Source organism: Coregonus clupeaformis, chromosome 1, assembly GCF_020615455.1.
Source record: "Coregonus clupeaformis isolate EN_2021a chromosome 1, ASM2061545v1, whole genome shotgun sequence".
NCBI lineage: Eukaryota > Metazoa > Chordata > Actinopteri > Salmoniformes > Salmonidae > Coregonus > Coregonus clupeaformis.
In genome coordinates, this window is record NC_059192.1 from 4,466,804 (window position 1) to 4,480,782 (window position 13,979).

Consider the following 13,979-nt stretch of genomic DNA (forward strand, 5'->3'; position numbering starts at 1 on the left):
GGGGCAGAGTACCAGGCGGTGGCTGGCTAGTGACAGTGTCTAAGGTGCAGGGTAGAGTACCAGGCGGTGGCTGGCTAGTGACAGTGTCTAAGGTGCAGGGTAGAGTACCAGGCGGTGGCTGGCTAGTGACAGTGTCTAAGGTAGAGTACCAGGCGGTGGCTGGCTAGTGACAGTCTCTAAGGTGCAGGGTAGAGTACCGGGCGGTGGCTGGCTAGTGACAGTGTCTAAGGTGCAGGGCAGAGTACCAGGCGGTGGCTGGCTAGTGACAGTGTCTAAGGTGCAGGGCAGAGTACCAGGCGGTGGCTGGCTAGTGACAGTGTCTAAAGTGTAGGGCAGAGTACCAGGCGGTGGCTGGCTAGTGACAGTGTCTAAGGTGCAGGGTAGAGTGCCAGGCGGTGGCTGGCTAGTGACAGTGTCTAAGGTGCAGGGCAGAGTACCAGGCGGTGGCTGGCTAGTGACAGTGTCTAAGGTGCAGGGCAGAGTACCAGGCGGTGGCTGGCTAGTGACAGTGTCTAAGGTGCCGGCTAGTGTCAGAGTCTAAGGTGCAGAGTACCGTGCGGTGGCCAGCTAGTGATGGCTGTTCAACAGTCTTATGGGCTGGAGTTAGAAGCTGTTTATCAGTCTCTCGGTCCCAGCACCTGTACTGCCTCCGTCTGCTAGATGGTAGCAGAGTATGTGAGTGGAGCGGAGCTGGAGCGGAGCAGGACCCGAGCGTGCCCAATTTCACTGGAGCATGGAGCGAGTTCCCCAAAGGCTGGAGCGTCAGCCTTCTCGCCCACTCCAATTTCGCTCCAGTAGCGCTCACTTCACCAGCTCAGGGCGCGCCCGGCCCGGCCCGGCCCAGCATGCATTGGTAGTCTACTTGTGCGCTGCTATAGCCCCTTGCTTTAGCTACTGTCATGGAGTTCACTAAATATTGTCATAAAGAAACTGATAAAACACTCAGGTGAAAAATATACTTACAAAGATGAGGAGGACCAAGAGCAAGAGAGGGAGTGAAGTGATGTAGTGGTGGCTGGCTAGTGTCCCCTTACCCCAACCCCCAAAAAATAATAATTGTAAAGTGGTTATCCCACTGGCTATAAGGTGAATGCACCAATTGGTAAGTCGCTCTGGATAAGAGCGTCTGCTAAATGACGTAAATGTAAATGTAAATGCTGAGCGCTTAATGTCCCTGCCAGCCTAGTGTGTCGCACAAGGAAATGCTTCAGAATATATTTATTTGTAGACTATAGCCTTGAAATAATATATCTTAAATAATTCATTTTCATTCCTTCTAAGGCTCCCTGTCTGTCTCCTGACCTATTTAGAGTGTTTATATGCTGTTTAATATGATGAGCGCTTCTTACAGTCACTTTTTCCTGTTGTTTATTAAAATACTTTTCATTCAAAATCATATGGTTTGGTTTCAATACTTCGAAACCAAATGGAAGGTCCAGGTAGTCACAAAATAGATTGGTGTTGGTTAAATTGTGATTTTAAATGAATGGAGCGAATTTGGAGCAGCAGTTTTTTTATTTGAGCAAGGAGTGGTTTTTAGTGGAGCGGTTGGAAAGGACCTGGAGCACCGGAGCAGTGCGCTCTATTCACGACATACTTCAGTCTGAGACTGTCATCATTGAAGTCGTTTGCGGTGACTTCAAAATGATGGGTGTTGTACAAAACAAAGTCATCAGCGATTGGACTCTCTCTAACCATGCAGAGTATCAAAGGCAATGATACATTTTCAAAACGCCTCTTTACCCTCACGTGTTCTGGCTCTGGCCCACCGGTTTCTGGGACCAATCAGACGGATTTTCACTCTACAAATCATCGGGGAGGTACTCAGATCCGTGGCGTAGCGTTTGGCCGGAGCAAGGAGTTTGGGTAGCCAGCAAACCAAACCCCAGGCCGTCTAATATTCAGCCTCTGTATAGGGTCATTGTCGTTGTCACTGGACGTTCAAAGGAGCATTGGCTTCAGTAGCTCTGGTCCTGGGTGTTAGTGAAGGAAGGCTCAGCATTAAAAAGCCGCATTAATGCCCTGGACCAGAGGTACAGTTCCTAGGCTACATCTGTTATTATTGGTTTCACTAGTAAATAGTACTCAATTATAGTAGCCTATTCAGCTATTCTCTCAAACTCCTGCAAGCCTTCCTTGGCCTGAGAGAGCATTCCCATAGCATGAGTGAGTGACAGCCTGGAAATGTGTTTCCTTTCTGTTACCATGGGGGACCCTGGCGAAACTGTCATAGAAACTATGCAATGACGAATAAAACGCATTGTTATCAAATAACATTTTATTCGTCACATGCATCGTAAACAACCGGTGTAGACGAACCGTGAAACGCTTACTTACCGGCCCTTCCCAAGAATGCAGAGAGAAAGAAAATAGAGAAATAATAGAGAAGTAAAGCGCGTAGTTAATAATAAAAGTAACAATAAATACACACTGAGTAATGATAACGGTAGCAGCCCAGGATGAAACCAGTGTGTGAACATTGTCAAATCATAAGGATTAGGCCGTGTTAGCCAGCTATTATCATCACTAATCTGTGGATGCCCTATTTGATTTTGGTTGTACTGTAGCTACCTTTCTGGGCCGGCATCGGTGGCATTGGTAACTACAACTAAGGACACGCTGATTTACTGCACATTCCAATAATCCTGAGCTGTCGTGCGTCTTTCTCTGTCTACTCTCTCACTGAGTAACGTTAGTCAACATAAAACATGTCTCACCCATTTTGTCTGTCAGATCCTTGCGATATCGTAGATAGTTAGCATGGCAAGGCTGGAGATGTTAACTAGGTAACGTTATCTAGCTACCTCGCTTGTTAACCTAACCATGCTATTTCACGAATTTAAGTTGAACTAGGTAGCGTGACAATGACAGTAGCTTGCTAGATTTCTATCAAAATAACGTTTTATGACAGTTTACGATTTAGCTAGATAGCTACCCAGCTAACGACTTTTACGTAGCTAACGCTGTGAATGGCTGTGATTCAGCGATGGTTTTACCTGCTATTTGATACGCAGTGGATTTTTCCCAAACCAGTCGAGACAAGCGAGAACAGCACACCACGATCCGAACAGCCAAAACCTTTCGTATTATATCCAGGTCTTGTATGATTCCCGGGTAGAAAATAAAAAATATAGTCCCTCCAAATCAAACGCAGTCTTTCGATCTTCGTCAAAACACGATAAGCAGGAGCCTAGTAGCTAGCCGGTAACAAGCACAGCAGCAGCTAACTAAGGCAGAAGAGGTGGATCATTGAAAAATGAACTGGGCGTACCAAAATCATAGACATAGGATAAATAGAACATATTCTTCAACCAGTGCGTTTTTTATGACAAATTACAATATCTTTCCTCATGGCCCCCTTTTTAATTGAGTAATCAACTAAAAAGGGTTATCGACTATCAACTATAAAGTATCGACTATGAACGAATGTAAAAGCTCTTATCAGAAGATACAAAGTACAAAAGAAGTGTTGGTGCGCATTTGGTCCTAAACGTTTGGTAATCAGTTGGGTCGCTGTTTGATGACGTATTTGACATTGGCACGGAGCATTCTTGAAAAGTTGCTAACTAGCTAGCTTGTAAGGTAGCTGTAATCTATTTTAACTAGCAAAAGTCGGAAACACGTAGCTACATACATAAACATACGATGTGGTAAAGCTTAGACATAGCAACATTAGTAGATTTAACTTCAAACTTGCTTTAGTTAACCCATGCTGACCATTTGCAAAACGATACATGCATAGCTAGCTAACCTCTCTTCTCTTCTCACAAGGTTCAACCTCTGAGGTATAATAAGAAGGGTCCAACCATGGCTCTTATTTCAAGATCATGCAGTGGGTTCCTCGCCCAACTGTCAACATTGACGCATCACAAGGCTTTCAGGTGACAATTTCATATATATACCTTCCTATATTGTGTATATTTCATTTCCCTGTCGCACACTGGACTGTATTTGCTAGCTACACAGATTGTACACCAAATAGTAAAAGTTACAAAAACGAAATGTAATGAAGGGAAGCACAGAAATAGCGCACATAGAACAGATCTACCGCTTCCTAGACTTGCTTTCAATGATAATGACCGAGCTAGAACTCAAATTTCAATGTGAATTTGGTCAGGTTGCCAAAAAAGTTACATATTGCAGCTTTAATAGTCAAAATAAGTTCATTACGCAACAAATATGGAGTTTCCATTAGCAACTATCGTAATTTACTGCAGTCACGGGCGCTATGTACTTCTAAAAAACGTCTAAATAATCATTTAAAGGCAACTGTTAAAAAATGCCTATTCAGCACCTCCGATCACTCACGTCCCAAGGATCCCGGATAGCACTAACCGTACTGCCATGCACAGGTCGGAAGTCTACACCAGCTCAATACATTGGAGGTGCCGAAAAGGCGTTTCTGTTTTGTTTATTTAGACCTTTTTCGGGAAATGCATACCGGCCGTGACGGCAGGAAATGACGATATTTGCTAATCGAAACTCCATATTTGAGTAGCAAATGTATTTTGACGTTATTAAGCTTGAAAAGCTGGTGAATGGCAAGTTGAATTACATTTACATTTTAGTCATTTAGCAGACGCTCTTATCCAGAGCGACTTACAGTTAAGTGAGTGCATACATAATTTTTTTATTTTTCATACCGTGGGAATCGAACCCACAACCCTGGCGTTGCAAACGCCATGGTCTACCAACTGACCTACATCCCTGCCAGCCATTCCCTCCCCTACCCTGGACGACGCTGGGCCAATTGTGCGCCGCCCCATGGGTCTCCCGGTCGCGGCCGGCTACGACAGAGCCTGGATTCGAACCAGGATCTCTAGTGGCACAGCCTTAGACCACTGCGCCACTCTATGAATGGCTGCTTCCTGGGCTTAAAGGAGATTTGCCATACCAACGTCTCCTGTAAGGCCAGATTCTGTTTGGCGTAGCCCTTGATCGTGACTCTCAGTTCCATTACATTTAGGGCTGTCCCCGACAAAAAAAAAATCTTGGTCGACCGAAAGTCGTCTGTTCTTTCGACCAATCGATTGCAACACATTTTTTAACATGTATTTTTCCATATATAGACACACCCTATGTGTTTAATAAAATCAACTATGTGCATTGAGCTTGTCTGATGCTTTAAGCTTACGGTTCGATGCCTCAAAAGGGCGCCAGAGATCTAGATAACCAGAAGAAGAAAAAAACTTAACCTGACCCAACTATTCTCCTCCCGCTCCTGCTGGCTTTCGCAGATTTCTGCCGTTACTCTCCTGAAGTTGCTGGTAATAGGCTACATGAGGAGAATAGTTGGAATAGTTGGAATGCCAATTTATCTTACCATTTCTACCTATCTGCGTGCCAGTTATGGTTTTCATATGCAAACTTTCGTGAAACAATTTAATTTATAATAACATCTTCATATGTCAAAATCATTGTCATGTGGTTAATCAAAATTCTAACCAAATCAAAATGATAAACCTAAAAAAGTAACTTCTATTGCCATTGCCAACTATGTAAAAATAGCCTAGATAAAGCCAACAAATAAAAACATTGCAGCCTGCAGGTAGAAAATATCCTGATGATGATAATAAATCTCCTATAAATCCCATTGGCTACACATGGCCTGTCTGCAACGAACTTGAAACATTGTATCAACTATTAACTTGGGTCCGGCCCAAAACTTGTGCTAGCAAAACTTGCAACATTGTATAAAATATTCGGGGCCCTCAGTTTCCTGTGCCAGTGAGCTCGGGACAGACACAGCTGTACTTGTGCAGGAGCTCACCGGAGCTGAGTACCGGCACCTCGAATTTTCTACTGCTTGAGCTCCTGTTCCTCTTATAGAATATTAGCTCAACAGTATTGTGGAGCTCCTGCACCTAAATATAAACAGTACCGGCACCCAAAATGAGTACCGGAACCTATTTCAGTCCAAGTCAAACACTGATGAGAAGCCTATTTTACGACGTTTTCATTGGATCAGAGCATAACATTTTTCCCTTTCACGCTGAGTGATTATCAAAAGGGAGAGAGCTGGAAAGATTTTTCAAATACATTGAGGAACTATTGTAATTGTGCGCCGACCCATGGGGCGGTGCACAATTGGCCCAGTGTCGTCTAGGGTAGGGGAGGGAATGGCCGGCAGGGATGTATCTCAGTTGGTAGAGCATGGTGTTTGCAACGCCAGGGTTGTGGGTTCGATTCCCCACGGGGGGGCAGTAATGAAACATGTATGCACTCAGTAACTGTAAGTCGCTCTGGATAAGAGTGTCTGCTAAACGACTAAAATGTAAAAACAGAATTTGTTTTCTTGCTGTTTGAGCTGAAGAAAACAACATTACTTTGAGAAGCTCCACAGGTCATTAGTGGTGGTGCGTTAAGCCAATCAGAAATACTATCAGATCCCCAAATGGGCACATTTATAAGCCTACATTTGCGTTCAGGCCAGGTAGCCTCTAGGCCTACTTCTATGCGTGAGCGTCCTTACTCAACATTGACAGGAGCGCTCCAAACAAAAGACAATGACTAAATTGACAGAACTCGTAAATGGAATTAAATAAACCAAAACTTGTTTCTCACAAGTGTAGCATAGGTTGTGCACTCTGCAAACAATGTGTCCACTCAGACAATGAGAACAGGAAGACTGGAATAATATTGAGTGCATTAAAATAAATGACCGTAACAAACATTGTAGATTAGAAATGATTGAAATTAACGATAAATGTACTACTGGTGATTTATATGTAATTGGGAATTGATATACACTAACAATCAAACGCAAACAATTCACACAATGGAAGTTATGAAACAATGAATGTGCACAAATTGGTGGGAGAGAGCGCATTCTGGAGAGAGAAGTGCATTTGGGCGCATGGTCAATCCGACTTCTGCATTGCGGTGATATGGCCTCAGCAGAAGTCAGGGCATTCATAATTCATGCGCTTCTCAGAGCAGTGCAGAACTGTTGTCAAGGAAGTAAGTTTGTGTTTAAACTGGATGCACCGCCCCCACCTACTGTCAACCAATCACGTCAATGCGGAGCTATACACGCCCTCTGCATTGTTCCCACTTCTGGGAGGCGCGTGGCAGAGCTCGATTTGGCCTCTGCATGCCTCTGGAGGCTCCGCAATTGAGTCACACCCTCCATATGGAGACTCCGACCACATTTTCGAATCGAGCATAAATTGCCTTTCAGTCTAGGCCTCCGCAATGGATTAGTTCACTGAAATGGGCGCAAAATATATATAAACTCAGCAAAAAAAGAAACATCCCTTTTTCAGGACCCTGTCTTTCAAAGATAATTCTTAAAATTCCAAATAACTTCACAGATCTTCATTGTAAAGGGTTTAAACACGGTTTCCCATGCTTGTTCAATGAACCATAAACAATTAATGAACATGCACCTGTGGAACGATCGTTAAGACACTAACAGCTTACAGACGGTAGGCAATTAAGGTCACAGTTATGAAAACTTAGGACACTAAAGAGGCCTTTCTACTGACTCTGAAAAACACCAAAAGAAAGATGCCTGACGACTGCAGATGTAGCCAGGGCAATAAATTGCAATGTCCGTACTGTGAGACGCCTAAGACAGCGCCACAGGGAGACAGGACGGACAGCTGATCGTCCTCGCAGTGGCAGACCACGTGTACACCTGCACAGGATCGGTACATCCGAACATCACACCTGCGGGACAGGTACAGGATGGCAACAACAACTGCCCGAGTTACACCAGGAACGCACAATCCCTCCATCAGTGCTCAGACTGTCCGCAGTAGGCTGAGAGAGGCTGTACTGAGGGCTTGTAGGCCTGTTGTAAGGCAGGTCCTCACCAGACAGACATCACCGGCAACAACGTCGCCTGTGGGCACAAACCCACCGTTGCTGGACTAGACAGGACTGGCAAAAAGTGCTCTTCACTGACAAGTCGCGGTTTTGTCTCACCAGGGGTGATGGTCGGATTCGTGTTTATCGTCGAAGGAATGAGCGTTACACCGAGGCCTGTACTCTGGAGTGGGATCGATTTGGAGGTGGAGGGTCCGTCATGGTCTGGGGCGGTGTGTCACAGCATCATCGGACTGAGCTTGTTGTCATTGCAGGCAATCTCAACGCTGTGCGTTACAGGGAAGACATCCTCCTCCCTCATGTGGTACCCTTCCTGCAGGCTCATCCTGACATGACCCTCCAGCATGACAATGCCACCAGCCATACTGCTCGTTCTGTGCGTGATTTCCTGCAAGACAGGAATGTCAGTGTTCAGCCATGGCCAGCAAAGAGCCCGGATCTCAATCCCATTGAGCACGTCTGGGACCTGTTGGATCGGAAGGTGAGGGCTAGGGCCATTCCCCCCAGAAATGTCCAGGAACTTGCAGGTGCCTTGGTGGAAGAGTGGGGTAACATCTCACAGCAAGAACTGGCAAATCTGGTGCAGTCCATGAGGAGGAGATGAATTGAAGTACTTAATGCAGCTGGTGGCCACACCAGATACTGACTGTTACTTTAGATTTTGACCCCCCCCCCTTTATTCAGGGACACATTATTCAATTTCTGTTAGTCACATGTCTGTGGAACTTGACAGTGAGAGGACGTTTCTTTTTTTTTGCTGAGTTTACATACATATTACATATATATATATACACACACACCGGACTCTGACATTGCTCATCCTTATGTTTCTTAACTCCATTATCTTACTTAATGCAGTTTTGGAACACAAGCATTTCGCTTCAACCGCAATAACAACTGCTAAAGTGTATGTGACTAAATAACATTTGATTTGAATTAATTCTGGTCTTGGCCAATTCTTATTCTCTCTCTCAGTGTGTCTGCAGCCGCAGCAGCCATCCAGAAGATGACCAGGGTACGTGTTGTTGACAACAGTCCACTGGGTAGCACCCCATGGCACCGCGCCCCCAGAGTCATCCACGTTTACACCAAGAATGGAGTGGGCAAGGTGGGCGACCGAGTTCTACTGGCCATCAAGGGAGGGAAGAAAAAGGCTCTCATCGTCGGGCACAAGATGCCCGGAGAGCGGATGAACCCGCGTTTTGACTCCAACAATGTTGTCCTGATTGAAGACAATGGCAACCCTACCGGAACTAGAATAAAAGTTCCCCTACCGACGCACCTGCGCAAAATGGAAGGAGACTATTCCAAACTGTTGGCTATCGCTAGCAGGTTTGTATAGTACTGTAACGGCAGGCCTTCGTTAATAGTTCTCTGGCTGAAGTCTCCGTGTGATGACAGCCGTCATGTCATCACATGGGATCAAGTCTATGGGGGGATTTCCCAACACATTTTCACTTAGTCTCCCATTGACATCAACGCATGACTAAGTGAAAATTTGACTTAAGTGGGGATGTGTGCCACTGTGTTACCTAAGGGAAATCCCTCCAAACATCTCTCCACATGTTATTGGTGACGTAAACATGTTATGGCCTGTTGTTTCAATGTACCTGCTATATCAGACACTGTTCTCCACAATGTTGAACGTTAAGTCTCACATGCAATTCATGTTATAGTTGTAGTTTGATAAATAAAATCACTTTCAAATGAGCATCTTTGATATTCCTCAGGGTGTGCTTTTAGGGCCTTTTTCCCGGACACATATGAACGTTGTCCTGGACTGTAAGGCAAGTTCAATGGAGAATCTCAATTCAAACTTCCAAAGTATTTAGTCCAAGACTATGTTTTTTTGTTTTTTTTTGTGTCCAGGAAATGTCCAACTCAAGGAAGTCATACAACTGTAATCAAGGATCTACAGTTGAAGTCTGAAGTGTACATACACCTTAGTCAAATACATTTAAACTCAGTTTCACAGTTTTAATGACTCCCAACCTAAGTGTATGTAAACTTTCCGACTTCAACTGTATATGACAGACGCTTACCACAGCCTACTGTATAAACTACTGTAGATTTTAACAGGTGGGACTAAGAATTATGCCTCACCTACCCTTTGCTCACTACATGTTACGTAATTACGGTAGTTCACTTTTTGTTCCCAAATTAACGCAAAGAATGTCGGTTAACTTCATTCCTTCCCTTGTATCCTTTCTTGAGAAAACATTTCCGTTAAGTGTGAGGACTGTGGATCAGTTCAGCAAGGCACTACATGGTAGTCCCGTGAGCATGGCGCTTGCAACGCCAGGGTTGTGGGTTCGATTCCCACGGGAGGACTAGTATGAAAAAAAGTATGCAAGTCGCTCTGGATAAGAGCGTCTGCTAAATGACGTAAATGTAAATGGAACATTCAGATAGAAATATGTTGTGTAGAACGGACAAGGCTCTGACATATAGAATATCAAGATTAATGGCATCTCTTTGCTTGGGGACCAGACGGTGAATTTGATTCTGGAAATGGACCTTTACAAGCCGAAATGTTGAATAAAATATCATTTTAACTTACTCTGCCGATTTGTCCGTGGTGTTGTTCCTTCAGCTGCTTGAATTTTGAGACATCTCCATATGAAAGTCTTGTTAGATCGCCGGTACTGAAGTTGACATTTCTATCACCTGGTGCACAACCATGTAAACACCTGCAAGACTTTTGGTCAGCATGCGTGGTTCATGGTGCGTGTACTTCCGTCTTGTGCGCTTGCCTTTGGTCATGAGCAAAACACGTCTTGATTGACACCAGGCTGCGTTTTTAGACGGGCAGCCCAATTCGGATATATATATTTTTTTCACTCGTTGGTCTTTTGACCAATCAGATCAGCTCTGAAAAATATCAGATGTGATTAGTCAAAAGACCGATTTAGTGGAAATAAATATGAGAATGGGCTGCCTGTGTAAACGCTTCCTTAGACCTGTGTTCCACAACAACTCCGTACTGTGGTGACTAAATATAACCTTTACCGTCTGCCACCATCACGACCAGTTTTATATCAAATATATTTATGGTCAAATATGTTCCTTTCTATTGCGTGTGAACTTGATGAAAGCAATGCCTCTGATGATCGTAAATGTCAGTGTTTCAAAGACCATAAAGTACGGCGTTCACTCACAGGAGTTAACGTGAACATGTTTTTATTGAAGGCACACGCTATACGTTCAGAATCACTAGCTTTTGCAGACAGGATTGACGCAATCGGAACTTTTCTAACAGCAATATATAGATGTTAGATGCAATCAGAAAGCATTGGGATAAATCAAGTGATTATCAACTCATTTGAAATATGTTATAAAATGTCAAAACTATAGGGAGACACAGCTTGTTAGTACAGTAGGCATTGACGGATTTAATTATGTTGAACTCTTTCTCTCACAGCTTCCTTTGGCCTTAGTGATCATTCATATAGTCAACTCCAAGTCAAATTAATTTTACCCAATGAACATGAGATGAACCATCCCTTTAATCTCCATTGTAATCCAATCCACTTGGTCTGAGTATCTAAAATATTATCCAATATGAGGTGTTTAAACCCATAAAACCATGATTTGTTATTTGTCAGATCAGTTATACTTTTGTTCTTCAGTTCAATAACTAAAATACTGTTATTTCCTCATATACAGTAACATTCTACAACTGCAGTACCATGATCACCACACACCAAATCTGAGACTCAATACTTCCACCTAGTGGGCATAGTCAAATAATGTCCTCAAATATCAGCTGTGGTTAAAAAAATCTAATGTTCGTGGGAATAAGACACATTTATATTAACCAGAACACTGCAATAATTGAGACTTCCTTCATATCTCACAAAATAATAAACCAGTAAATCTAAGATGGCTCTATGACAACGTTGTCGATAGGACCTTTGTGAGTGAGTTACAGAGCCAGATGCACTATCTGTAAATATTCCCACTAACCCCACAGTGGGTCAACCAGGTGATGAAACAGTTCACACGCACTAAAACAGCAAAAGACAATCAGACCTGATCCTCTTTAGTTCAACTAATGTGATTTTAAAACGTGTATCCATACAACCATCCTGATGCTTCATGCTCTGACCCATGCTGTTCACAGACAGATCTAGTAGGGCCGGGACGATACCAGTATGGATCATTAGTGTCGTGGCATCCACTCTGTTTACAGACAGATCTACAATTCCACAGTGACTCTGTTTACAGACAGATCTACAATTCCACAGTGACTCTGTTTACAGACAGTGCTGTACTGTAGTTGGTGGGGTGGGTCAGGGGTCAGGGGGCGTGCTGTACTGTAGTTGGTGGGGTGGGTCAGGGGTCAGGGGCGTGCTGTACTGTAGTTGGTGGGGTGGGTCAGGGGTCAGGGGGCGTGCTGTACTGTAGTTGGTGGGGTGGGTCAGGGGCGTGCTGTACTGTAGTTGGTGGGGGGGGTCAGGGGGCGTGCTGTACTGTAGTTGGTGGGGTGGGTCAGGGGTCAGGGGGCGTGCTGTACTGTAGTTGGTGGGGTGGGTCAGGGGTCAGGGGGCGTGCTGTACTGTAGTTGGTGGGGTGGGTCAGGGGTCAGGCTGTACTGTAGTTGGTGGGGTGGGTCAGGGGTCAGGGGGCGTGCTGTACTGTAGTTGGTGGGGTGGGTCAGGGGTCAGGGGGCGTGCTGTACTGTAGTTGGTGGGGTGGGTCAGGGGGCGTGCTGTACTGTAGTTGGTGGGGTGGGTCAGGGGGCGTGCTGTACTGTAGTTGGTGGGGTGGGTCAGGGGGCGTGCTGTACTGTAGTTGGTGGGGTGGGTCAGGGGCGTGCTGTACTGTAGTTGGTGGGTCAGGGGTCAGGGGGCGTGCTGTACTGTAGTTGGTGGGTCAGGGGGCGTGCTGTACTGTAGTTGGTGGGGTGGGTCAGGGGTCAGGGGGCGTGCTGTACTGTAGTTGGTGGGGTGGGTCAGGGGGCGTGCTGTACTGTAGTTGGTGGGTGGGTCAGGGGTCAGGGGGCGTGCTGTACTGTAGTTGGTGGGGTGGGTCAGGGGTCAGGCTGTACTGTAGTTGGTGGGGTGGGTCAGGGTCAGGGGCGTGCTGTACTGTAGTTGGTGGGGTGGGTCAGGGGTCAGGGGGTGTGCTGTACTGTAGTTGGTGGGGTGGGTCAGGGGGCGTGCTGTACTGTAGTTGGTGGGGTGGGTCAGGGGTCAGGGGGCGTGCTGTACTGTAGTTGGTGGGTCAGGGGTCAGGGGGCGTGCTGTACTGTAGTTGGTGGGGGGGTCAGGGGGCGTGCTGTACTGTAGTTGGTGGGGGGGGTCAGGGGGCGTGCTGTACTGTAGTTGGTGGGGGGTCAGGGGCGTGCTGTACTGTAGTTGGTGGGGGGGTCAGGGGCGTGCTGTACTGTAGTTGGTGGGGGGTCAGGGTCAGGGGGCGTGCTGTACTGTAGTTGGTGGGGGGGGTCAGGGGGCGTGCTGTACTGTAGTTGGTGGGTCAGGGGTCAGGGGGCGTACTGTACTGTAGTTGGTAGGAGCAAATTATTTACACTATAGGGCCAAACTGAGCCGAACTGAACTGGGCTGGTTGGGCTGAACTGGGCTGGTTGGGCTGAACTGGGCTGACCTGGGCTGGTTGGGCTGAACTGGGCTGACCTGGGCTGGTTGGGCTGAACTGGGCTGGTTGGGCTGAACTGGGCTGGTTGGGCTGAACTGGGCTGAACTGGGCTGAACTGGGCTGACCTGGGCTGACCTGGGCTGACCTGGGCTGGTTGGGCATTCACCATAGTAGCTGGAACCGTGATGGAAAGGACAATGTGGAAATAAAATATCTGAGTCAGCACAGTACAGGGCAGCCCTATAGTTGAGATCAGGCAGAGGAAGATATTGGCTAGGAAGGTCTTCATGGTTCCAGGGAAGAGGCTACAGTAGGTCTATATGACCCCAGTGAAGAGGCACGCCGGCTGTTCGGTCTGTCCCTCTCCTGGGAGAACACTGGTCCTCTTCAACCACACATGGTCATATACAGCCACTAAATACATACAGGGGGGAGAGAGAGAGAGAGAGAGAGAGAGAAGTTAGACACTAGACCACAGGCTGCTAAAATGCATGGTTGTTTGTAGAGAATGATACAGGACCCACCTCAGTGATGTTCATCTCAGATACAGG

At 46.0% G+C, this 13,979-nt stretch overlaps 3 protein-coding genes across 7 annotated transcripts in view; 1 reads left to right on the top strand and 2 right to left on the bottom strand.

Moving 5' to 3' along the window:
- Window positions 1-3,415, bottom strand: part of LOC121579783 (CSC1-like protein 2) — an 89,268-nt gene extending 85,853 nt beyond the window's left edge. For both annotated transcript variants that reach the window (XM_041894795.2, XM_041894717.2), the window contains exon 1: window positions 2,997-3,415. The gene's annotated coding sequence lies outside the window, so the exon portion shown is untranslated. The remainder of the gene's footprint in view (window positions 1-2,996) is intronic.
- A 68-nt stretch (window positions 3,416-3,483) lies between these two features.
- On the top strand, window positions 3,484-9,541 carry mrpl14 (mitochondrial ribosomal protein L14). Of its 3 annotated transcripts, none has more exons than XM_041894916.2 (3): window positions 3,484-3,582; window positions 3,772-3,881; window positions 8,806-9,541. In XM_041894916.2, exons 2-3 carry the CDS (start codon window positions 3,808-3,810, stop codon window positions 9,170-9,172), a joined length of 441 nt encoding a protein of 146 aa, XP_041750850.1. In that variant the 5' UTR covers window positions 3,484-3,582; window positions 3,772-3,807; the 3' UTR covers window positions 9,173-9,541. The 3 variants fall into 3 exon arrangements, with proteins under 3 accessions (XP_041750850.1, XP_041751020.1, XP_041750934.1); XM_041895086.2 differs by having other exon boundaries at window positions 3,513-3,577; XM_041895000.2 differs by having other exon boundaries at window positions 3,582-3,650.
- A 3,977-nt stretch (window positions 9,542-13,518) lies between these two features.
- The window catches only part of LOC121580075 (calpain-1 catalytic subunit), a 35,855-nt gene continuing 35,394 nt past the window's right edge, over window positions 13,519-13,979 (bottom strand). For both annotated transcript variants that reach the window (XM_041895161.2, XM_041895225.2), the window contains one exon: window positions 13,519-13,842. In XM_041895161.2, coding sequence (XP_041751095.1) covers window positions 13,816-13,842 — 27 coding nt within the window. In that variant the 3' untranslated portion in view covers window positions 13,519-13,815. The remainder of the gene's footprint in view (window positions 13,843-13,979) is intronic.